Here is a 24,170-nt window from a genome sequence, read left to right as displayed (position 1 = left end):
TTGTCGAATAAAATCCATTTTATTTTCCTTTATTTACTTTGTTCAGAACAGAGTTGAAACGTCAATTCTATTTGATTGAAACATTCAGTTACAGTTTGACCATTGCTTGAAAAGTTGAAAGACATGAAAAGATTGCTTCTTTTTTTTTTTAATTTTATTATAAAGTATGGAGAAATGATAAAAATAATGTAAGAATTCATTAGGATCCTGAGACGTTGGTTCTTAATATCCTCCAAGATCCGTATTCAAACTAGACAATTAACTGCAAGAATATCTTGGACTTATTTTTTTAACATTAAAAAAAAATAAAAAAGCAGTGATAACTCCCAGGTTTGTGTTGAGCAGTTTATGAAGTGGTTGATAAGAGTTCTTTTTTGTATTGGAGTTCGGCAAATCTTTTCTGTAGTTCCTTTTCTCGGTCGGTCTGTCGCTGTACATCTTCTGTGAAAGACTGGAAAGGAAAAGAGTAAAGTCACATTTAAAAATATGGTTTCCATATGAAAAGAAACTCACTGTTTAGGGCGAGAGAATTTTGATCAAGGGGAGATAATTTGTTTCCTATTTCAGGCAAAGTTATCTCCTACTTTTTACCTGTGTTATACGATTTCTCGTGTAGACACAAGAACTGAACAAGACAGATGCTAGAGACGCCAATGAAAAGGAAGGACTTTGAATCTGAGTAAATGAAGATGGAGAAATTACTTTTGTCCATGATAATTGTGACACACAAACTCAAGTAATAACGGACTAAGACTGATCGATGTAATTTGTATCATTCTATGTGTTCCTATTTACTTGCCTCCCCACCAGGGCAGAGTTAGACAATGTCGGTTTTTAATGTGATGAAAATCCAGCTCCCAAAAAGGGTCATTCTGGGTAGGAACAAAAAATTAAAATTGTCTCAGTCATGAAGGATTTCTCCTCCATTGACCGAGGACAGAAAAGGTGAAGTGTAGCATCAGACCAGATACTACACTGTGATCTTGGCCAAAAGAACAAAATAACGTTTGTCAAGTCGACTGAGTATTCTCATTTCTTACATTATTTTCTATCATTCAGGTGTCACACACACATTCATTATGTGAGTTCTCGTGTAGAGACACAAGAACGGGATGAGATAGATACTAGAGGCACCAACAAAAAATAATGATTTGGATTTATTGGACTACGATTCTCATCTTGAGTGTGATTTTCACAACATTTTGGTGGATGTAACCTCCGACCTTCTTCAGGTGTATCTTGTTGAACTCGGGGAATGTTTCTGTCAAACTCAGGAATTTGGAGCAGAACCTTTTATTTACTTCACAGGGTAGCGTGCTCTTGTTCCGTCAGCCATCATAACTTCAAAAGATGATGACTTTGAATTCAGGTAAATGAAGATGGAGACATTATTTCTGTCCGTGATAGTCGTGACACACAAACTCAAGTAATAACAGACTAAGACTGATAGATGTAATTTGTATCATTCTATGTGTTGTCTCCTTGTAAATAAAATGATAAAATGTCTACGTCAAGTTAACTGTGAAGATTCTCATTTCTTACACTATTTTCTGTCATTCAGGCGTTACACACATATTCGTCTTTTGCAAAACATCCATAGTTTTGACATGCCAACATTCCCATTCATAAGAAACAGAAAAACAGAAAATATAAACTATATCCTTAACAATTAGGTGTTGAAAAGATCGAAGAAAGAAAAAAAAAGGGGGGGGTCAGTAGAGGACATTAAAGCAGAGTGCGTTTATTTTTTTAATCTATAACAAAATTCATGTTTGTGTCATTCAGCTTTTCACAACACTTTGGCCAACACTTTTTTTTTCCCCATTTATTTATTGCAGACTTTTATCCTCATCTTCTAGTAGTTTCACAACATTTCAGCCAACTATTCCTCTGGCATTCGTCAGGTGGTTAAATGGACAGGAGAGGAACACCAAATCTCCAAGGTTCCAAGTGAGCATTGTCTGAAGATACCGGTTTCAATCCTACCCAATGCCAGCCAGAGGCTTAGTTGGCCACAAACGTGGTGAGACGACAACTACTATGGAAGGCAGTAACTGCTGAGGATGCAGTTAGGAGATTTGGCGTTCCTATCCAGTCATGGTTAACCACCTGACGAAGGCCAGAGGAAACGTCATGAAACAACAACTAAAAGATAAAGATAACAGTCCGCAAATAAAGAAATAGATAAATAATACAAATTACTCATCTCAAAAAGAATTCCAATTAATTAAAAAATACTTTGGCCAATGTAACCTCTGACCTTCTTCAAGGGCATCTTTCAAACTCTGGAATCTGTATGGAATTTCAAACTTTACTTAATCTCAGTCCACCTTGACCATGTAGAAATGTTCAGTAATTTTTATTCTATACTTATTCAGCATTGCCTGGAGTGAGGATTGAACCTTCAACCTCCAAAAGAAATCAGAAGCAATCTTAAATAGATATGAACCCAAAATATTTGGTTAAAGATTCAATTCTCACCACAGGCGATACCAAGAATACAATTACAGGTTACTTAACATTTTTATTTGGCCACAGCTGAAGCGATGATATTAGGTTGGTGCAAAAAGAATGTCGTTTTTTGACGTTCAACTTTATGTAAAAAAAAAACAAAAACAAAAAAAAACATTATTTTTGCACCAACCTATTAAGAATCTAACTCATGGATTAAATGGCGCATTTTATTTTATGTATGTATCTTTCATTATAGATTTTAGATTTGGCATAAAATTCCCAAGTTTCACAAGATGCACCTGAAGAAGGTTGGAGGTTATACCAGTCAAAATGTTGTGAATATAATAATAAAGATAAGAATAATAATTTGAATAATACAAAGCCATAACACTAATGAAGATGCATTCAGTTAGTTGAACAAAACCATGCCATATATATATATATATATATATATATAATAAAAATTACTGGCAATTACTGGTATTGTTATTTTAAATATTGAATATATCTCCTGAAACATTACTTCTCTTTTTTGCCCTGTTTCTTGATTTGAATAATTTCTTTACTTGTAAAATTTAAATTTAACGAGTATGTTCTAACTTCAATAAATTAACAAAATTTTAACTTTTTTTTAAATTTTATTTGAGTCACCACTTATCAAGACCCAAAAGCCACTCGAGGATAAGGGTTAATGTATGTAAAGTGGCAGTGTCTTAATTGTTAATGGCATAAATTGGGTAGAATTTGATTATTTATCGGGACAGCTCAAGAAGGACTTGTTTACATTGTACTTGAAGGCTACTATGTTGTATTCAACTGGAAAGCAGGGCAGTAGAACAGTGTTCCATAGGCAGGCAGTTTTGGGAAAGAAGCTTTGTTCATGGAATCTGTGTTTGGATTTTTTTTTTTTTTACTTCAATAATTTCTGAATTTTTATTAGTAAAATAACTTTAATATATTTTACTTCAATAATTTATTTTCGACCAATTTCTCTCTGTCTCATTGCTCTTAGGAAGGAATAAAACCTGATTTTTCTGCAGCTATTTTAGTTATTTTTCCGAATAACATTCTTTTACAGTGACATCGTTATATGAATTATTGATGTCAGAATTCTGGCGTCACACTCTGCAAAAGTTACCACTTTACCTTTTTTCCCCATTTTTTTTTTTGCTCCAGATAGAAATCAACACTTTTATTTGAATACACCTGAGAGAATGAGAACAATCTACCCTCATGGATTAAAAGAGTTTAGTTCGAAATTCTGTATAGATTCCTTGAGTTCAAAAAAATTACCAAAGTTCAAAACGATGCACCTGAAGAAGGACAGAGGTTACATCAGCTGAAATGTTACAAAACTAACAACCTAGATGAGAATGAAATCCGAATCATACAAATCATCAATCCTTATCTAAAAAGTTCAGAAACACAAAAAGAATATAACTTCAAGGTCAAAAACGATAATTCAATTTTCACATCCTAGTTCACGTACCTCAGATCTTTTAGGAATGGCTCCAATTTCATGCATTCTTAACTTCTCAAACGTTTTTAATTCCATATAAGTTTGTTCAATCTGCTCAGAGATATCATGTAGCTGTTTGATTAAACCTTGCGATCGAGCCTGGAAAAATTACATAAAATTATGAAAATGAGGGGAAAAAAAAAACTTTGATTTTTATTTACATTATAATAAATACATTTTTCAGATAATTTTTTCCTTAAAAATAAAAAAATATTTTGGTTAGATGCAAGTCGGTCTGCTCTCTGACTTTCGGTTTCTACTTCACAAATGGAATGACAGTGACAAGCAAGCTATAGTCTCTTCTGATTAATGATTATCTTCCTCTCAGATAATATGACAGACCCTCCCCCTTCCTCATGTTAAGAATGGCTTTCTTGTCCGCTTGTCCATATTTAATTATCCAGTCAACTAGAGCAGCAGAAATCAGAAATCAAAAAGAGCAGACAATCTAGATTATAACCAATAAAGTCTAATAAATGAATGAATGATAAAGAATATTATGGGAGGATTGAAAATGATGAATGAAATGAACAAAATATGAGAACAAGGTCCGTACAGAAATTCAATGTTCATTTTCAAAGTTTTTTAAGGCCTTCTCCATATAAAATTTAAGTTTTCAAAACAAAATTTAGGGTTTGTTTTACAATTCAGTTATTCAAAAAAGTGGTAAAAAAATAAATTTAAAAAATCAAATATACAATAAATAAACATTACCATAGCTAATAAAAGTTACTTTGCAGCCTACCTGCATTTTTTTGGTGTTTTTAAGTAGTTTTAAATGTTTGTTTTTATTTCATTTCAAATATTTACTCTGTGCTTTTAAATTCCAAGATGGCTGCCAGAGGTAGTTTGTGATAAAGGGGCGTAACTCTTGTATCCACAATACTATGCAATTTCAGAACAACGTATTTTGATTTTATTTTCAATATTTAAAAAATAGTTTAACAGTATTTTTATTAATACTTAAAAAATAATATTTATTGAAATTGTATTTTTAATATTTCGACACAAAATTTTACTGGGCATAAAAATTATAATTTTCAAAGCCTTTTTAAGAAATTTTAAAGGGTTCTTCAAGGAGAAAACATAAAAAAGCCTTTTCAAGGCAAAAGTCAAAATTCAAGGACTTTTAAGTCTGTATGAACACTGAAGAACAGTTTATTTCTCAAAGAAAGGCAATTCATTTTACCTGATAGCCACCCAAAATAATTTTCAATTTCTTCTCCAGTTTCGCTGCTTGTTTGGCATCTTTTGTCATGTGATTTCGGTTAATCTGGATAAAAAAAAAATGTTTTAAATAATACAGATTATTTTTATTTGAAAATTTACAAAACTGAATCATGTTATATAAATTTTTTATTGAAAGATTAAAAAAAATTTTTCTGAGACTTGTTGTTAAGACAACTTTTTCAAAGAATATTTTGTGTTTTATTTATTTATTTTTCTTCATTATGGAGAGAGAAAAGCTATATATCCAATGCTAAGTGTTACAGAGTTTTGTCTATAAGAGAGAAAAGCTATTGTGAGGTAAAAATGCAACAAAACTGATTCTAATTTTATTGTATTTAAAGAAATCATTTCTTTTTCAGACTTAAAAAAATTTGAGCTTCTGCCAAACATCAATTAGTTAAAAAAATAAAAAATAAACAAATAATAGTTATTTACTTGCTTCCCTACAAAGACCGAGTTAAACACAAAGACGATTTGAAATGTTGGGAAAATCCAATTGTCACAAAAGTGGCACACTGAATTGGGGGAAAAAAAAATTGTCTCCATCTTTAAGGATTTCATAGTTACAAATACTATTTAATTTGTTTACTTTTTACAAATATTTTCAACTTTTACGTTATGTGGATTTGTTATGGTGTTAAAAAAAATTAAATTTTAAATAAACATCACTTATCTAAACATTATTTTAGGCTTAAGAGAGAATATTTTAAAATAATAAATATAGTTTACTTTGGTACATATCTTTTTAGGTATGGACCTATAATATTTTTCGTTGATGGATTCAAGAGATCATCTGAGTTGAAGTTGCTGATATTTTGGGCTTGACTATGAATGTCCTGGAAAAGTCACTTCTGATTAATGTTTAGTTTTAAGATAAGGCAACAAAGAAATGATTTGCGGCAATTTTAAATGGCATCTCTTCTTTTATCGTAACAAAAAAAAAAAAAAAATGGTGAGGTAAACCTGAGCTTGAACAGGGGATCATTTGATTTGTAGTCGAATGCTATACTACTAAGCTATATCTCCACATTATAATAAATCTGTTTTTTGAAGAAGAAATGATTTGCGAAGATTTTATTATCTCCCTTGCCTGGTGTAACATAAAATATTCCCCTGCAAAAATTTATTCTTTTTTATCTATAAGAGAGAAAAGCTATTTTTAAGATCAGATTTTTTCGATTTTCGATACTTATTAGATGAACAAAAAATATTTAAGAACACTGCCAGACATAAATTATCTTTGTGTGAAATTTGTAAAGGATAGGCTCAGTCATTTCGAAACCCATGAGGGAGGAACTCACTCACACACAAAGTAACTTTTATGTAATAGTAAAGATAAAAATTACCTCTAATCGTTTATCCAAGGATTCAATCCTATCTTTTTTGCTCGCCAAATTGGCCCTCGTGTATCTGTTTTGAGACGGCAGGAAAAGTACCTGCGAGTAGCATTCGTCCCATACTTGACTGAAAGCATCCAAAGATAAATCTCCATGATTCATTCCGCTCTTCACAACGTCCATTTCACTTTGCAACAATTTCTTGGCCTACAACAGAAATAAATCAAAATGACGGGGAAATGAATTAACAGAAAAACAAATGTTGCTTTCAAAGCTACTTTTTGAAAAGGTGAGATGTTTCAGCAATTGAGTATTTTATTTTCAACAATAATTGTTTCAATGCGGCCAAAAATTGTTCAGCTTTAAAACACTATAGAGAAAACTGGGATTGTAAGCAATACTTGCCTCAAAAAACACCCACATGTCTGCATGTCTTGTAGGTTTCAGCTGCCGTAACAAAAATGGCAATGTCCAGATAATTTTATTCTCAACAATCTTGTAAACTAACGTGACTTCCTACCGAGCACATGCAAATAAAATAGTGCCAGTTTGAACAAAAAACCTGCCTTTCAGAGATTGAGTCCATTCAATTTTGATAGCAATGCATTGCATTCTGGAATCGCAAGCACTGACAGCAGTGTGTCGAATTTAATACTGGACATTGTTAATTGAAAGTGCAAAATAATTAGCAATTGATCATTACAAACATACTATCAGATTGACAAGAAAGTTCTTGCAGGTTTTAACTTTTAAATTCAGATGAACATATCTTGACTCAAACAAAGATTTACTGATCGAAATAAGCACTGTCAGAATCAACACACTTTTGCCAATACAAAACAAGTGTATTTATGCCAGTAACGTAAAAAATCTTGCGTTCTGGTAGCGATGATATCGCTGAAGTTTTTAAAGCATTTACCATGCAGAAAGTTGTTGGGATGCTTGAAAAAGTGGTAGTTGGTAGGTGAGAGGTCTGGAGAGTATGACAGATGAGGTAGAGTTTCGTAGCTCAATTTGTTCAACTTCTGCAGGGTCATAGTTTAGTAATATGCAGTTGAGCATTGTCGTGAAGGAGAATTGGGCCTTTTCTGTTGACTAATACTGAGTGTTGTTGTCGAAGTTTCTGATGCATTTCATCCATTTTTTGACTACTTTTCCGCTATAATGATTTCGCCTGCATTCAAAAACCTAATGGCTGAGACTGGTCGCAGACTACCAAACAGTTAGCATGACCTTCTTTTGGTGCAACTCTGGCTTTTGGAAGTGTTTGCAGAGTTTTGTCAATGTCTAACCACTGAGCTGAGCATCACCAGTTGTCGTGAAGAACCCACTTTTCATCGCAAGTCATAACACAATTGAGAAACTGGTCGTTCTTGTTGCATAAAAGAAGGGATGATGACACTTTATAACAGTGTTTCTTTTGGTTGTTGTTCAATTAGTGAAGCACCCATTTATCAAGTTTTTTTGTCTTTCCAATCTTTCTCAAGTGGTTGGAAATCGTATACATTACGTCTAATTCAGAAGCAAGTTCTCAAACAGTTGTGCATGAATTGGCATTGCCAACATCTAATGGCTGACCTCATCATCTTTAAGACTCATGTCGACGCCACAAAATTTCTTTAACCACAATTGTGCTGTGCATTCAGTAGTGGTTCCTGGGCCAAACGCTTCGTTCATATCACAAGCTGTCTCAGCACGTTTTCGACCTACCTTGAAGTGAAAAAATTTTTTACAAGTTTGCTTTTTTTCCCCATCTTTTATTCAACGTTCTGAAAAGACATAACTGTTTTAAAACAATTGCAATTTAAAACGATTCGATAGAGCCAAAAACGCTCTTTAAAATGATGTATAAAGTAAAGGTATTATAACAAAAACTTATTTGAAAATACATCCTTTGAAATCAAAATTATAAATTCTGCAAGAACTTTATCATCAACCTAATAGCAAGAAGACTCGACATTACTCAGGATTTCATGAGGCATGTTATGTCCTTATTCGTTTATAACGTCATATTACTTTTTTAAATTTTTTTTACAGCACACTTAGGAGCATATAGAAGCTTGAAGCACTTCTATTGTCTTCCCTAGATAATTTTATACCTGATTTAAATTTCATCAAAATGGGATATATTTGAAGCTTTAAAACTGATTCTGTTTCCATAGTTGGCTTGGAAGAGGGGATGCTTAGAGATGTAGGATCATTTCTATTGTCTTCCTTGGAAAATTTTACATATAAATACTTTCAGCTTTTATGTAGATTCTCTAACCTTTCCTTACACAGAGAACACACACACATAGACTCTGGCATTTATATATACAGATTATTTAGGTTATGGGCAGAGGTCAAAAGTGGGATACAAACAGGGCAGCTTCATAAAAAAAAAAAAAAAAAAATCCAGACTACTATAAAAATTCCCTGAACCCTTACGTCAGCATTTGGGAACTATTAAAAACAATCTGACTTAATCTTACAAAAATTTCAGGTACATAAGGAATTGATTAAATTATTGGAAGATGATTTGTGATAAAATAATTACAAACTTGAAATACAAATAAGGTCAAATCTACTTATGGATTATGTGATACTATGAAGTGTACCACACCACTCCCCCATGAGCCAAGACTTGGAGAATGTGAAGAAATGATTCATAAAAAGAAGAAGCAATCAGAAAATGAGTAATCAGCTGGGAGTGGCTAAGTTATTTCCACATATCAGTCACTCAGTGACAAAGATCAGATGTTGAGGATTTCTGGTCTTAAGTTAATATATTTAGTAGCCAAAGGTGTATGATAAAGTTCGCAGAGAGTTCAGGACACAAAGTTCAACAGATTGTGAGATGAGCTAATAACTTTGAGTAATGACACGACAAATAAATGGTCTTATCTGATATACTGGAACTTAATTAAGATGTGGACAGCAACATTTGGAGAGGGAGGGGTCCTTTTTCCTGGCTGACAATATTACACACACACATCCAGAGGACAACTAATTTATATACAATGTAGCAGAGATTAGGCTTTCTCTTTTGAGTCTGTTTTATTTTTCTATACTTGTAAACCAGTATATGTGGTCGCTAACATAAAAGACATGGCCTGAATGAAAAATAAAGATGAACAGAAAGCCATGGCTTACAAGTATTGCAGTAGATGATGACCGAGGCGAGCAGCAGATAAACAAGATTAATCGTCACTAAGGTACAATGCGAGAGATGAAGATATAATTTTAGTTTTCTTGATTTTTAAAGATTTCATTTTACTGATGCATAATTTGTACGTTCCTTACTTCTACCTCTCCTTTCCTGCACGTGTCAAACTTGATTTATTCATTCCTTCACAGTCAATTTAATGTTGGCTCAAAGCAAACAAATATACAATACCATTAATGTTGTTAAAATGATTTTCAAAGAAATTTTTTGAAATATGAAGTCATTTAAATAATGAAACTGTCTATCTTTTGTTTTTTTTTGTTTTGTTTTTTGTTTTTAATAAAAGAACTTAGTATCAGTGTTCAAACCTTGTCCAATTGCAGAAAAAAAAATGTTTCCTGAATGACTGCTAAAAAAATGCAACCTATGGAATCATTAATTAAATTCACTATCCTTCACCAGAGACAAAACCCAGGAGAATACGAGTCACTCAACATACTTTAATACTATTATTATAATTATTATTGTTTAAGCGCTACTAGTATTGATCACTCAAGAAATAAATACTAGAAAATACCCCCAAAATGTATATTTTTTATATAAAATTTGGAACTTATAAAATTAAAAAAATGAATTAAATATTCTAACCTATGAAACAAGTCCATTGAAGTATCTTTATTTGCAGTTATAATTATTGTTGTTTTTTTTTGTAATTATAATTATTGTTGTTTTTTTTTTGTAATTATAATTATTGTTGTTTTTGTGTTTATAATTATTATTGTTGTTGTTTTTGTGTTTATAATTATTATTGTTGTTGTTTTTATTTGTAATTATAATTATTTTTTACTTACATTGATAAGTTCTTCCTCTTCATAATTAACGTAAGGATGTGCCTCCAGGTACGCAAGATGCTGAGCTTGATTGACGACTCCTTTTTGGGTTGGCTGCGATTTTTTGCTACCAGGTGCGATTCCCATCTGAGCAGGTGTCGGATTATGGACGGCATCGTAATGTAACATGATTAAGATTTCTTTCTTGATCAGTTCTTCGGCCTGAATTTGAAAAAAATGGTAAGTAAAAAAAAAAATGTTCTGCAAAGTAATCAGCAAAAAAAAAAAAAAAAAAAATGCAAAATATTATTTTATTATTGGAATCCTTTATTTTCGGAATTATTCAGGGCCCCATGGTGCAGTGAATAGAGGCATTGAATCTCTATGGTTCCAGGTAAGCATTGTCTGAAGATACCCGTTTCAATCCTTTCCAAAACAGGCCAGAGGATTAGTTGGCCAAAAACGTGGTGAGAAGACAACAACTATAGAAGGCAGTAATTACTGAGGATACAGTTAAGAGAATCAGCATTCCTATCCCGTCCCAGTTAACCACCTGATAAAGGCCAGAGAAATAGTTGGCCGAAACATCATGAAACAGATAGATGAGTTCAAAATGATAGAGTTCAAAATAGACTTCGTAGCCTCGTAGGAGATGTCCTTTTCTCCTCCTTGCAACTTCTATCTCACAGAAGAGATGTTGCAAGTTTGTCTCTGATGTATCGTTATTTTCATGGAAAGTGTTCGACTGAGCTTCAATCTATGGTCCCCCCTCGCCAAACTTTCACAAGAAACACTTGTCTAGCTGTAAACACTATCAATAATTCCCCCCACTCTTTATCTGTGCCTAAACCTAAACGTAGATTCCATGAACATAGCTTCTTTCTTAGAACTGCATGCCTGTGGAATTGTCTTCCGTTTTCCTGCTTTCCGGCTGACTACAATATGGTTGTCTTCAAGTCTAAAGTAAATAAGTTCTTGATGAGCCGTTCCATATAAGTTATCAAATTTACCAAATTTTCATTACTAATGATTACTATATTGTCCGATTTCTACTGTACACTCTTTAACCCTTATCCTTGAGTGGCCCCTGGGCCTTGATAATGTGGTGATGCCTATGTAAAAAAACAAAAAAAAAACAAAAAAAAACAACAACTATGAAGATGAGCATAACAGTCCACAAATAAATAAATAAAATGCGACTTTATAAAAAAGTTAAACCCTTTGAAACTAAATGGTTTGTCTAGTATATTTTTAAGAGAATGTCAGATATCCACTCTCTACAATTTGCCATCATGTGTTCAATTTTGTATTTGGCACTTGAAATATAAAAAATTATTGTAACCATTTGATTAAACAACATATCTACTTGCCTGATAGTCCTTATAACTATTTCTCTAAGTAGATTATTTTACCAATTTTTAGCCTGCAATCTAAATTTCCTGTATACATTTGATATCTTCACTTGGGTGGTCATCTTGTATTTAAATAGTATTTATAATTGCCTGATATATTCTTTAGAAGCAGTAAATTATATTTTCTTTTTTATAGGATACTAGTAACCTGTGTACCGACGTTGCCCAGTGGAAATATGCCCCCCTCCCAACCCTACCTGTAAAAAAAACCAAAAAAACCCAATTAAACTACGGTTGTTAGTGGGAGCCTTTGCCAGCCCAGAAAAATAGCAGACACTGGTGCCCATGGCCAAAATGAATATACCATGCTGAAGTACCGACGCATTTCATATATATTTATATATTGAAGAATTTAGCTCCCAAATAATCGAGTCTTTTTTATTAGGATTTGTTCCAGAAAAAAACTATTGTGGAAATTTATTGAAAGAAATCTATTGTATAAATAAAATTGTTAGCAAAAAATAAGTTTGTATTATTTCATTCAATAAACTCCCTTTTTATTTTTTTTTTCAGCATGATTTCAGAAAAACATGCAAATATTTCGGAGCTAAGCTTTTTAATTTAGTCTTTAGGAGAAATCTTAACATAAAAGACGCAAATATTTGGGAGCGAGAGTCTTATAGTGGATAGCATGTTGTAAACTTTATAAGAAAGCAAGGGAACAGGAGTTTTTTTTTTTTTTAACAAAGGAGGTCACCACTTATCAAGGCCCGGAGGGAACTCGAGGATAAGGATTATTGAGTGTTTATAACTATTTCTTTAAGTAGATTATTTTACAAATTTTTAGTCTACAATCTTAATTTGATACATTTGATATCTTCACTTGGGTGGTCATCTTGTATTTAAATAGTATTTATAATTGCCTGATATATTCTTTAGAAGCAGTTCTCTAAGTAGATTATATTTTCTTCTTTATAGCATACTAGCAGGACCTGTGTACCGGTGTTGCCCAGGTGAAGTATGCCCCCCACCCAACCCTACCAGAAAAAATGAAAAGGAAGTTTATTGAATGAAATAATACAAACTTATTTTTGCTAACAATTTTATTTATGCAATAGATTTCTTTTAATAAAATTCCCCAATATTTTTTTTCTGTAACAATAGGATAATTTCTTAGTAATCATTAGTAGTAGAAAGTAGTAAGTAAATTGGATTATTTAATAGGACAGTTCATCAAGAATTTGTTTATGTTGGACTTGAAGGCAACCAAATTGTAGTCAGTTGAAAAACAGACTAATCGAAGAGAGTTCCACGGGTGTGTAGTTCTGCGAAAGAAGCTTTGTTCATGGAATCTACATTTCGGTTTAGGCACAGATAAAGAGTGGGGAAAATTATTGACAGTGGTTTCAGCTAGATGGGTGTTTTTCGTGAAAGATTGGCGAGGGGGGACCATAGATTGGAACTTAGACAAGCACTTGCCATGGAAACAAGGCCAATAGCCATTAGTCGTGTGCTCTCGTGTAATGAATGAATACGTGAATGTAGGATTGACATAAAATTCTTAAAGATAAACTAAAATGCCTTAAATGAATAAAAAGTAAATGACTTAGAATGACTTTAATGACCTTAAGAATGACTTGAATGACCTTAAGAATGACTTGAATGACCTTAAGAATGACTTGAATGCTTAAAAAATAACTGGAATCCTTCAAAAACAACTTGAATGATCTGGAGAATGACTTGAATTGCTTTGAGACTGACTGGTTATAAAGTGGGTGATCATTTTACATTAAATTAATACAGAAAAGTGATCCTCCACTTTATATCACAATGTTACAAACATAAGTACAGCATGTAGTAAGAAAGATACTATACTTTGATCTTGGCCAAAAGGCCAAGAAAAGCTTAAAAAGCTAAGAACAGCATCTAACAACAGACCTTTGATCTTAACCAAAAAGACCAAGCACAAAAGTGTTATGAACAGACTGACAAACCGACCGACCGACCGACAGATGGACCGACGGAGTGACTTATAGAGTCGCTTGCGCGTGATTAATAACGATAAAGTAGAGACAGGCTCGCAACATAATGTTAGGTAAATGATTTTGCCTTTCTTGTAATTATCTATTGTACATGCCTGAAATGACCTCTACATTAAATGAACTTTATGCCAGGTGAACTAATATGTCTTTTAGTGATGCCATAAGTAAGCATTCATTTATAAAGCGAATAACTGTATTCCGGAATATGAGAATTTTCAGAGCTCAGCCAATCAGAATGGACGGACTTTGGCAAGGAAGGCTTTATTATTTATAAATTGGAAATGGGAAAGATTATGTTAGGTCTATGTATTTATTAGCCAGTTATGGTACAGAATCTGTGAAGCATGTAAGATTCATGCCGGTGACAACTGGTAGCAGTAGTGTGACTAAATATTTAGAGAGAAAAATAAGGACTTCTTCCTTTAAAGATGTTGCGATTATGATGATGGTGTTGCTCATAGGATGCAATGTAGTATTTTATTATCACGACTAAATGGGTCTGAAATGGTGTTCGAAAGCTACATAAGATAGTGGCTATAAGCCTAGATGTATTGAATTTCTATGTGGCATCTGTTGTTGCAAACCTACAATATTTTCGTCCAGAGGGGAATTTCTGCAGTCATTTTATTATATATGGAGATAATCCTGATTTGCTGTACAATATTTTGGTATCCTCATTTTAGTGTTGATCATATATTTAGGGCTTCAGTTTGATCTCTAATCCTTGTGTTGATGGAAAGACTTCATTCAAATAAAAAAAATATATTGTCTCAAAAACGCTCATACAATGACTGGTTGTAGATGTTGAGTTTTTGATATCTAAATAGTTTACCCATTTGATTTTATATATATCTATACACATAACGAGGATACATAGAAGAAGAGAGTAAATTCAATTCTATAAGAGGAGACTTATCGGGATAATATAAAGCTCAACAAATTTCAATGTTGTTAGGGGAAACTATATTGAATTCTAATATAAAGGAGGGGCGTACTATATAAAGTGTAGAGAAATAGTTCCCCCCAACAACATCAATAATTTTATTAATTTATTTCGTTCCTGATGATTCCCTCGCTAGATGTCACATCCCCATTATGTTACCTAGCACCTTCTCTACTCTTCTGATGAGAAGCATTAGGCTTCGAAATACCTTGGTATAAAGAGCTCCCCCCTTTATCCCCCAACTAAATGTATATATATCCTTATTAAATAAATGACTCATTCTATATTTTCCAATATATAGTCTTTGTGAATTCATTTTCCACTCCTATTGTCTCCTATATATACAGACACACACACATATATATTTATATATATTAGTATTGAGACAAGTAATCGGAATTGAGAATTGGAAAAATAGGATCTTTTAGAGGCATTGGACTTGGAAAAATTGTGTCTATTTTCTGATGCCAAAAACGATTCTTTTAATTGTCTTTTCTTTTTTTTTTATTTTGTTTAAAACAAAATCTTCCATTGTTGGTAGTAATAATAAAATAATAAATATTTGTTGATTTTAAACTACAAGTAAAACTAAAATCAATAGACTAACACCCATAAGTGTATTTTATTGTTTGAGAAAATATATGCATATTCAACATGTGTTTTTATGGAAATCGGGGGAAAAAAATAACGCTATGGTTATATATTTAGAGATTTATAAAGAATCGGAATCGGCGACTGTATCAGAATCTGAAAAAATATTGGAATCGTCCTATCACTTTTATATATAAAAACAATGCAAATGATATATACAGCATAATCACATTGATACACCAGTTCTCGTGAAATTATCGATGTTAAGCAACAATGTACCTGGCCAGTACTAGATGGGTGACCTTTTGGAAAGGCTAGGAGCTGAATGTACGGCACCGAGATGTAAAAATTTCCAGGTTGGTATCTGAAGGCGCATTTAATCCACTGGGGTAGATGCACCCCTAGTCTTCGTTAAGACATGCGTCTAGGAGAAAGAAAAAACTGATGTAAAAAAACCTGAGGTCTACTCTGTCTTGTGGCAACCATTGCACCGACAAAGATTAGCAGTTGTACCAGAAGTGTGGATGGCTCTGCACAAGCCTTCGTCACTATAAACAAATCATCTGTGTTGATTTCTGAGCAACTTAAGTTGTTGTGGCAGAGCTCATATGTCGAAATTGACAAGAGGGTCCATCATCATATATATATTTATAAGTTCAAATGTATTACTAAACTTAAGCCTTATTTTTTTTTTACATGGAGGTCACCACTTATCAAGGCCCGGAAGCCACTTGGGGATAAGGGTTATTGCATGTACAGTAATCAATGAGATAGTATCGTAGTAATCATTAGTATTGGATATTTGATAGGGTGTCTTACTTAAGAGAGCGGTTTGTCAGGAATTTGTTTATGTTGGACTTGAAGACATCCAAGTTGTAGTCAGGTGGGAAACAGGCAAATGGAAGAGAGTTCCACAGTTGTGCACTTCTAAGAAAGAAACTCTGCTCATGGAATCTACGTTTGGATTTAGGCTCATGGAATCTACGTTTGAATTTTGAAAAAAATGCTCAATACTGGATAGAGCTTTGTAAATATTTATTATATAAATATTTAAATCAGTTTACGCAAATGCAATTACGTTTCAGCACTTTTGTGTTTTTTCAAAGCCAAGAGATGATGATTGTCATTTTTCAGCACTGACAAAGCATAAGAGCACTAAAATGCTATATTTGCACAAGCTGATTTAAATGTTTTAATTTTATTTCATGTACATACACATATTATAAAATGATGTAAGATATTTAAAAGGGGAAGAATTCTTTGTTTTTTGTTATCTTCCTTGCCTCAAACAGATTTTAAGCAGAGTTATGTCCCTTGCATATTTCAGACCAGCTGACATTTTGGATTGGACCTGTAGCATAGCAACGGTCAATTAATACATCTAAATTAATAATTCTTCTTCAGTTGTAAATATATAATAAATATTATTTGTTGATTTCTTATTACTGGATTTGGGGGCACCACTTATCTAGAGCTGAAGGCCACTTGAGGATAAGGGTTAATAATTGTCAGTTGGCCAGTGAGACAACACCGTAATGAATAGTAATGGTGGAGTTTAGGTAGTGTTTGATTATTTAAGACGACTGCTCAACAAGAACTTGACCATGTTATAGTCAGCTGGGAAGCAGCTCCATGGTATTGTGTTCCACAAACAGACAATTCTAAGAAAGGAACTTTGTTCATGGAATTTACATTTAGTTTTAGACACAGGAAATTGTTGACAGTTGTTGTAGCTAGACGAGTGCGTGCTGCTAATGTTCTGAAGAGATAGAAGCTCATTCTTTATATCCATCACCATATCTCACATATACCACCACAAGTTCATTTCAGCTAATAAGGAACATTTTGGCTAGGAACAAAGTGTAGTATCTGTTCTTATGTTACACTCAGTCTTTTTTGTCTTCAGTCAGTAAAGAAAGAAATCTTTTTAAACTAAGGCAATTTTGTTATTTTTGTGCTGATTTAGAGTGCCCATTTTCAGGAAGCTTGATTTTCCCTACATTAAAAACTGACCAGGTAAATAAGAATAAGATAAGATAAAAAAAAAAATTCTGAAACCGAGAACCTAAAAGGATGTTAAGCTTTTCTCTTTCTTTGGGTAAACAAGAAAAAAAAAAAAAAAAAAAAAAATTTTTTTTCTTTTAAATTTTTGCATGATTTTGTGACTCACCTTTTGTAGATCCGTAAGTGGGGGATCAGATGATCCAACCATCCTCATGATATTCGTATTGATGTCCGTTGGGCGTGGCATCTTCCGTTGTACAACCTGCGAACTCATGCGTAATTCTTTCTCTCCTGAAGATGACACATTAGATTTATGAAGTGTATTAACAATTCCATCGTGAGCATTTTGTGTAGGCGATGGAGGTCATACTAACAGTTTCTTATCAAACACAATTATTCAATAAAAAAATTAATTTTACTTTAAGCATTTTAATAAAATTTTTAAAACATATTTTTATCATGAAATTTTAGCGTTTTATTGGAGACTAGCTGTACCTATCCAGTGTTGGCCAGGAAACTTAATTTTCATTTTTTTTTTTTTACTTTGGTTCATCCTGAGCAAGGCATATTACCACTAAGACATAAGGAGCTAGTGTGAACTATGGTTCAGATTTATAGGGAGTAGGAGGAATTGTAAGTGGAGTACAATATTTGTTCACATTACATTTAATTTTCTGCATGTTTGAGGGAGCAGGGAGGATTTTTTCAAAGGCAGGTGATTTGAAGGAAGAAACTATTAGAATAGAAAGTTTTCCGGCATCTGAGGATCTTTAACAATGAACGAGTGGGATTTTGCTGATTATTGAGGGTTATTTATGTCAATGTGCAGTAAGTTTGGTGAAGTACATTCTGTAGAAATACTTGGAAAACAAACACAGTGACACAACACTGTGGTAATAAGACAGAGGCTGGAGCTTGATAGACAGTGTGAGGACTATTACATTACAGATTTTTTTTTTGCACCCTGTCCAAGCATGGATGATGCACCAACACAAATATGGCAACAATAATCCATACATGGGGGGGGGATAGATATATAGAATACTGACAGGTGTGGGAAGTCCCTTATCTCAGTAAAGAGAGCCCTCACTTTTTTTTTTTTTTTTTTTTTAAAAAGAAGCTATTAGAGTAAAAAGTTTTCCCCCATCTGGAGAACTCTTTAGTGAAAGGGTGGAACTTTGCTGATTGTCAAGAGTATTTACGTTGACCTAAGTTCAGCAGAGCTCATTTCATTAAAGTACTTGTAAAACAAGCACAGGGATACAACATTGTGGTGATGTGACAGGGATTGGAGCTTGGGAGATAGTGTGAGACCCATTATGTTAGATTTTTTTTTTGCACTCTAAGAGAAAGAGACTAGTAGGTGGTGCATCAATCCATATATTTTTTTTTTTTACATGGGAGTCACCACTTCTCAAGGCCCAGAAGCCACTTGGGGATAAGGGTTATTATGTGTACATTAGTCAATGGGATAATATCGTAGTAATCGTTAGTAATGGAGATTTGATAAAGTGTCTTACTGAAGAGGGCAGTTTATCAGGAATTTGTTTATGTTGGACTTGAAGACATCTAAGTTGTAGTCAGGTGGGAAACAGGCAAACGAGAGAGAGTTCCACAGGCATGCACTTCTAAGAAAGAAGCTGTGTTCATGGAATCTATGTTTTGATTTAGATAAAGTATGGGGAAAATTATTGACAGTGGTTTCAGCTAGACGGGTGTTTTTCGTGAAAGACTGACGAGGGGAGACCTGAGATTGGAGCTCAGACAAGCACTTCCCATGGAAATAACGATAAAACAATGACAGGCTCGCAACATCCCTTCTGTGGAAGAGAGGTTGCAGGGAAGAGAAAAGGGCATCCCCCATTAGGCTACAAAGTCTATTTTGTACTCTGCCAAGGCAGGATAGGCTGTTTTTAGCAGATATAGCAACAATACTCCATGCATGGGTGAATGGTGGCTTTGTAAAGATGTAGGATACTGGCAGGTACGCAAAGTTGCTTAGCTCAGTAGAAGGAGCCCTCGCTTATATTTTTGTTTTGTTTGTTTGTTTAACCAGCATATCAACCTTCTTTGGGTCATTTAATGCTGTATACAAGATTTAAATTTTTGATATTTTCAGAATTGATTTTTGCTGGGTATATTCGGCCAATGTTTTGGTGTAGTTTGTTATTTGATGGTTTTTATATTTTATGGTAAAGATTTGCTTGTTTTAAGAAATTTAGAATGGTTTTAGGATTTTCTTTATCAAAGAGTTCTATATTTTTGTTTTTAATTATATAAATACTTCAGATTTTCTTTTTTAACTCTTGAATTTATAATGATGAGAATTAAAAGCCACAGCTACTAAATCATCAAGCAACCCTACGTGGGGAGTAGGAATGCAGCAACAACCTTATGAACTTTTAGACTTAGAAAATCACTTTATTTTAATCAACATCAATCAAAATCTGCTCTGGATGATAAAAAAAAAAAATGTTTCTGATGACAATCAGTTTTATTTTTCTTGTGAATAATATTCCAAGTTTTCATTGAAAACAGACACCAAATCTCAATTATAGTAAGGATTTAAGATTCTTAGATTATCTGTAAACGAAATGGACTAAATTTCTTCCATTTTTGTTCCAACCACTAAGTGGAATGGTGAAAGTACAGAATAGTTAACAAAGCCCTGCCATTTTCATGTTAAGAATGGTTTTCTTAATAGTATTATTATCTAAAAATCCATTCCTAACATCTATTTTGTATCTTCACAAGAAGAATGCTTCATTCTTGAAGCGAAAACATTTTAAATCTGAATTGTCTTTTATGCAGTTTACCATCTGGACGAATTTTAAAGAAGGAAATTGTTTTACTTTCAAATATTTGCTTCAAACAATTTGATTGCTTCAAATAATTAAATTGCCTTCTATTCTAGACATGCAGATATAAAATTAAAAGAAATTAATAAAAAGAAAAAGAGAAAACATTTTTTTCTTCTAAAAGATTAAAAAAATCAACTATTTCTGTTATGTTTTTGTAAAAATGGAGAAACCAAAAACTGAAGCGATTGTGCTGGAAAATCCTGAATACTAACGTAACGCAATCTGTTCTTGTGCATCTCTTGCATCCAAATCAGCCTGGTCTTCGACATAATTATCTTTCTGATCGTTTACTTCATCTAACTCCATTCCTTCATTTTCCGGCACAACAATTTCATAATCGTTTTTGGGGGTCGGTAAAGCAGCCAACCCTCTTTTCAGTTGATCTTTCATATCCCTCTGGGAAAAGAAAAAAAAAACAAAAAACAAAAATCATAATATGAGAGTAGATGACAAAAATTAAAAAAAAAAAAAAAAAGCAATAGATGTCAGTTAACACCTTCAATACTAAAAAAAAAAAAAAAAAAAAAAAAATCCTGCATTAAAAATTCCCAGCATGCTTAGCGACTGAACAACCTGAATGTTCTTGTATGAAAGATTAAATAACCAAATTTTACAGACAATGAACATGCTTAAATTACATGTATTCCAATCATCTTGAAAGGCTTAAGTAGACTGTTAAATAATGCTTGTTTTAAATGAACTCAAGATGAAAATAAAATTGAATCAGTGGATGTCATGTGATAAAAAGACATTCAACGTTCCTGGAGGAAATAGCATTCTTATTTTCTTATGATCATAGTCTTAAAAAAAATATTACCCAATTTTTTTTAATAACTATTTAAAAAATTCTACATATTAGATTAGATTAAGTATTTTTTTTTTAATAAACTGTACAGAAATACGCAAATAACATAGTACAACAATAATGAAAGTTGGCTAGTCAGCATCAAGTTTGATGTGTTAGTTTAAATGCTAGTTAAGTTCAACTTTTTAAATCTGGCCAATATTCATCATCATCATCACCTTCTTCAGTTTAACATCCATTATACATGCTGACATGTGTTGGACAACTTTAAGAAATTGACTTCCAAAGAAAGCTATCTATTGCCAGATCTTCATTTATCCCTCAGGTCCATTTTTATTATTTTCTCCCATGTTTTCCTTGGCCTTCCTCTTTGAACTGGACTTGCTACCTCAACTGTTCTACATCTACTAGCCCAAGCATTCTCGTCCATTTTTTCAATGTGACCATACTACTGAAGTCTACTCTTCTTCTGCACATCTCTCCTATACTGTCCAGATTTAATCTTCCTTCAAAATTATCAGAACTAAGCCTGTCTCACACTACAGATCATTCTCATATCATTTCTCACCATGCAACACATGTCCCCAATCCTCATTGGCCAGATTTCACTTCCATACATAATCCTATTATAGACTCTTACCTTGGTCGACAGTGGTAATGCTTTGCTGGTTAGTAATGGCAGAAGAGTTCTGAACTTATTCTATCCACTCTTAATTCTTACAATCACACTAGCACCTACCTGCTTCAGTTTGTACTTCCTTATCTTACAAACAAGTACTAAATCATTAGTATCCAGCATTTCTTCTAGACAACATGGATCAAACACTCTGGAATATGCTTCTAAGACACAAATAAAAAGCAACCAACTCAGTACAGAACCTTATAGTATCCATACTTTAACATGAAAATTGTCATTAAATGTGCTGTTAATTCTAACATGACTTTGAACATTTCTCTACATTGTTTGAACCTCCTTCACCAACCACTCGTTTGCTCCTAGTTTATGTAAAGCCCACCAGACAACATCTTATAGCACTCTCAAAAGCCTTCTCCAGATCCACAAAAGCTAAAGACAGGTTCTTCTTCTTAACAAGGTACTTCTCTTACACTTGTTTCAGGATAAGGTATTTAGTTCTCTCCCACAACCATTGTCAGAGATTACAATGACCGAAACATTGTGAAAATAACACTCAGGATGAGAATAGTAGTCTGCATAATCCAAAAATTATGAAAAGAACAAGCTGAGCATGCGGGGTTCCTTTCCACAAGTGAAAAATTTACTTTCACCATGACTAATGTTTGTGCAAATTTTTTTTAAAAATCCAAGCGTGGTTATTGAGTAAAATGCGAACAAATGAACAGATGAATGGTTTGGGAGAAATTTTGCCCCTATAATGCCCGCTAGGGGGCAACCGGAGTTATCCCAGAAAATCCATTTTAGCAAAAATTTGCTTTCACCATGACTAATGTTTGTGCAAAAATTTTTAAAAATCCAAGTCGTGGTTATTGAGAAAAATGCAAACAAATGAACAGATGAACGAGAATGAATTACTAGAGTCAATTCCTCCTTTGTCGGGGGACCGATAAGCAACTAGTTTGCCTCTTGTTTACACAAAGCCCACCAGATCACCTCTTTTAACACATTGTGAAAAGCTTTCTCCAAATCCACAAAAACAAAATACAGGTTCTTCTTCTTGCGAAGATACTTCTCTTACATTTGCCTCAAGATAAATATAGCACCAGCAGTACTTTGCCCAGGTATAAAAACCAATCGGCATTTCATCTGACTCTTTATTTGCTGCTCAATTATTCTCTCAATCACTTTCAGAACCTGATCCACCAATCTTGAGACTTTATAATTACCTCTATGTAGTGCTTCCCTTTTACCCTTGCAACAATTCACAACTATACCAAGTTCCAGTCTTCTGGAGCACCTCTTCTTTTATGATTTCTACAGCTAATTTTTGGTTTATAAAGGGTGGAATGATAAAAATGTTGCCATAGAAAACACAACATGACTCCATTTCCATTTGATGAAAACCAGTTTTTTTGTTTTTTTTGAAGACCATCGACGAGTTGGCCAGTTATGAACAAATCCCAAGAGCGCTAGGAGCATTCTATCATGTCTAAAAGTGACACTTTTCAACGAGCCAGATCGAAGATTTGCTCCTGTACAATATGTTCTCTGCCGATCCAAGTTATGACAACAGGACCATTGCCAGCACCATCAAATGCAAATCTGGACGGTTCAATGCTTGAGGGCACAGCTCAATGAAGTTTCTGACCACGGTTATGGTCTTTAGCGTAGTTTCAAGTGAGGGTCACATCATGCCACCTCACATCTTCAAAGTTGGCTTGAAAGTCAACATCAAAGTTTACCTGGATCTGCTGAAGAGTGTGGTGATCCTCTGATGCAATCAGGTAGCTGATAGCAGAACCCGGGTGTGGCAGCAGGATTCAGCACTGGCCCACAAGTCCAAAGAGACTCAGGCTTGGCTTCAGAAAGAGTGTTATGACTTTGTACCCTTCTCTCACTGGCTCACTCCTACCCAACTTGAACCTGCTGGACTACTTCGTCTGGTCATAGATTGAGTACATCACCAACATGACCTCCCACAACACCAAAGCCATCCTGATTGCTGCTGTCTGCTGAGTATTTGCCAAGCTCCTGCTGGCGCTTGTGGAAAATGCATGCTCCTAGTTCAAGACCCATATCAAGGTAGTGATTGAGGCTGAAGGTGGCTACATTGAATAGATGCCAGCTCTACTACATAATCAAGTTACCTGAATTGAATTTTTCAATAAAATTTTTGAAATAAAGCTGTAGTGTTGTTTTCTTTAGGGTGACAAATTTATTGTTCCGCCCTGTATTATGCAAGATTTAAAAATATATTTTAAGTATGATTTTATGATTTCTGAAGCCAATTTTTGGTTTATATTATGCAAGATTTCAAAAAATATATAGACTTTAAGTAACATAGTATTTTTTTTTTATATATTTCAAAACAAATCCATTAAGCAAACATCAATACAGATCGAAAAAAGGTCAAATTCATA

The 24,170-nt window shown here is 33.5% G+C and overlaps 1 protein-coding gene across 1 annotated transcript in view; it reads right to left on the bottom strand.

Annotated features, from left to right (window-relative positions):
* LOC145285943 (cell division cycle 5-like protein) overlaps positions 1–24,170 on the bottom strand; it is a 78,307-nt gene continuing 54,137 nt past the window's right edge. Inside the window, exons 14-20 of the mRNA XM_080134450.1 lie at positions 20,521–20,704; positions 17,614–17,738; positions 10,537–10,737; positions 6,550–6,747; positions 5,163–5,246; positions 3,944–4,072; positions 1–451 (exon numbers count right to left, since the gene is read on the bottom strand). Of these exons, the coding sequence (XP_079990576.1) occupies positions 347–451; positions 3,944–4,072; positions 5,163–5,246; positions 6,550–6,747; positions 10,537–10,737; positions 17,614–17,738; positions 20,521–20,704 (1,026 nt within the window). The 3' untranslated portion in view covers positions 1–346. The remainder of the gene's footprint in view (positions 452–3,943; positions 4,073–5,162; positions 5,247–6,549; positions 6,748–10,536; positions 10,738–17,613; positions 17,739–20,520; positions 20,705–24,170) is intronic.

This window comes from Euprymna scolopes, chromosome 10 (assembly GCF_053919585.1).
Source record: "Euprymna scolopes isolate OS-2025 chromosome 10, ASM5391958v1, whole genome shotgun sequence".
NCBI classification, from domain to species: Eukaryota; Metazoa; Mollusca; class Cephalopoda; order Sepiida; family Sepiolidae; genus Euprymna; species Euprymna scolopes.
Note: the sequence above shows the minus strand (reverse complement) of the source record. Positions and strands in the feature narration are given on the sequence as shown.